The 2,692-nt window shown below is 27.2% G+C and overlaps 1 protein-coding gene across 1 annotated transcript in view; it reads right to left on the bottom strand.

Moving 5' to 3' along the window:
• Window positions 1–793: 793 nt before the first annotated feature.
• The window catches only part of LOC105461876 (glutathione synthetase-like), an 8,056-nt gene continuing 6,157 nt past the window's right edge, over window positions 794–2,692 (bottom strand). The window contains exon 11 of the mRNA XM_011708390.1: window positions 794–836. Coding sequence (XP_011706692.1) covers window positions 809–836 — 28 coding nt within the window. The 3' untranslated portion in view covers window positions 794–808. The remainder of the gene's footprint in view (window positions 837–2,692) is intronic.

Raw genomic sequence — 2,692 nt, 5'->3', positions numbered from 1 at the left:
TTATACAAAATATATTTAGTTTCGTGGTCACTTAACGTATGTTCTAAATTAAATTTGCAGCATAATTAAGCATGGTGAAATCTAATCATATGATAATAATTATTACGGGGCTACGGGCTATAAAAAAATTTGTACATTGATTTATGTCAACATTTATGTCAATATTTATATCATTATTATGTACATTCTTTTACATGAATTATTTATTATATTGTTAGTGTATTATCTATTGTAATACACACCGTAAAATATAATATCGTTTTTACAATTTTGTAAAATATGATGCACTGTAAAATGCCCAATAAAATTTTTACGTTGCTAATAAAGTTAATTTTTTTTATACACAGTAAACGTGTTAAAGTTTCTTTGTATTTTGTATTGTGTTGCTTATTATTATGATCAGTGTAAATTGCATTTTTGAGATATTATTTATGACAATGTTACAATGCTCAATTTTAAAACTTAATTGTGATAAGAGAATAATGTTTAAAGATTACTTAGAAAACGTCGCAGATGGAAAGTCATCAGATACGGAAATTATTTCTATTAAGTTACATCCCAAATCCACATGTGTTTATAATATCATGTATACAATTAAAAAATAATTATAATATTTATAATAAAGGTTATTAACATAATGTATAATCTTATAGGTTATTTATATTACCATTTATTTAAATTGTAATTATTTTCCTAAAGATGTCTTATTTCAACTAATTAGATAGGGACTGTCAAAAACGCCAATACCCGCTACTATGCCGCCTTCGTCTTCGCTCAATGCTTTGGTTCTTAAAATATGTCCAACGTATTAATTTAGTATTATCTCATTACTATCCCTAAAAACAGAATAGAATAGTATATACGAATGGTATTAATGTCATCTATATATTTATTAGCAAATAATATAATCGTTAAAATGTATACTCTACTATTACTCCATATATGCAAAGTTCTGTTATAATATTTGATAAGTCAACGTTATATCTTTTAATGGCGATTCCTCAGCAGTATTTATCAAATTATTTTTCTGTAAAGGAGAATAAATGCGATCATTGAGCATCCATGCAGTTCTCTTTTGCGATTCTTTCACCGAATGTAACCACGCTTTTATATTCTCATTTATATGTACATTATTCCAATACCTTCTTCTTTTTGTGGTTTGAAAATGAATTTGTTTCATTTGTACCCATTTTTACTGCCTTTTCTCCATCATTATTGTGTTACTAAAATAAATACAAAATAAATACATTATTTAGATGATTTTTATATACTTATATTATACATATAGGCCTTCTCGCAATGGCCTTAAAGCACATGCCGCAGAGTTGCCACTGATGATGATTATGTGTCTTCTGATGTGCGCGAAGATTCAAGTTGCAATAATCTCAATATTAATTAATCGCGTGTCATTCTTTGATAGTAATTATAACATTCCAGTACCAATTTATTTTCAAATAGAACGAGAACGAAATCAAGATTATCATCGCTTCCTCTTTATCCCGGCAATTTTTTGATAGCTTTTTATATATCTTTTGTTTATTTAATAATTAAACTTTTTATTTTAAATTTTAATCAAAATTTTTACTCTTTTCCTTTTTAATGTCCATTTATGTAAAATGTAGATTATTATCTCAGTTGACCTATTTTTTGTATCCTTGTCTAGTTCCAATTAGGAATCAGAAAAAAAGAGAGTCAGAAATCGAAATTAAAGTTAATCTACATTGATGGAAATAGCGACAAGCGTTAGAAAAATATGCAAATCAAAAAGATATGTATAACATTGTTTTTCATTTACATAGGTTGTGCAAAGCTCGATGTCGTATTTTACGTCATTGTCATCCTTTGACGTGTCATGATCGACACTTAAGGATTATGACAGCAAATATTAAAATATCTCTGAAGTATTCCACAGGACTATATAGTATTACAATTTATACATTAAATAAAATAATGTTTATATTTGTTATTATTTAATAAAAGTAATACAATTTTAATTTTTTTATCAATATTGAAACAACCAAAAAATTTTTCCTTCAAATCTTTTTCGAAAGCTTGGAATACTTACGACACATTCAGACGCTCTCCAATAGAAAGTATTCATTCGCACTATTTTATTCTGATCGATACGTGCTCTCTAGTGGGATTTTGTAAAATCAATTATCAAAGAAACAAATATCATCTGGGTAAATTCTCATAGTAATGTATAGTAATGTTCATATTGACTACCATATCGATATCTGGCTAAAATAGTAAAATCTTTTAAATGTTGTTCACTATCATGACTTGGACAACATATATCAAGATCAAGGCCATTAAAGGTTGTTGGTCTTATTTTCATCTTTGAATAAATTAGTTTTACTTTTTGAAAAAAAAGAGGAACAACCTCCAATGGTCATAATATTGATTATATTGTCGAGCTCCTGAACATCATTAAAAAGGTTTTAGCCATTGTTCAGACACCTTGGATAATGTTAATGCCGGCGGTACTATAACTTTCAAGTTTCATAACTCGACATTTATTTAATCAAAAAACATTTTATCTATGTTTTGGAAAGCTCTCGAGATAAGCTACAATAATACGCAATAAAAAATGGGAAGTTCGATTTAAACAATTCAAGGTGACCTTAAGTTTTTTATTAAAAAACTTTTTTTTTCAATTTTTATTTATCGTATGCCGTCTTCTGCTTGAAGA

This window comes from Wasmannia auropunctata, unplaced genomic scaffold (assembly GCF_000956235.1).
Source record: "Wasmannia auropunctata unplaced genomic scaffold, wasmannia.A_1.0 LD276096.1, whole genome shotgun sequence".
NCBI classification, from domain to species: Eukaryota; Metazoa; Arthropoda; class Insecta; order Hymenoptera; family Formicidae; genus Wasmannia; species Wasmannia auropunctata.
This window is presented reverse-complemented; position numbering and strand designations above follow the sequence as displayed.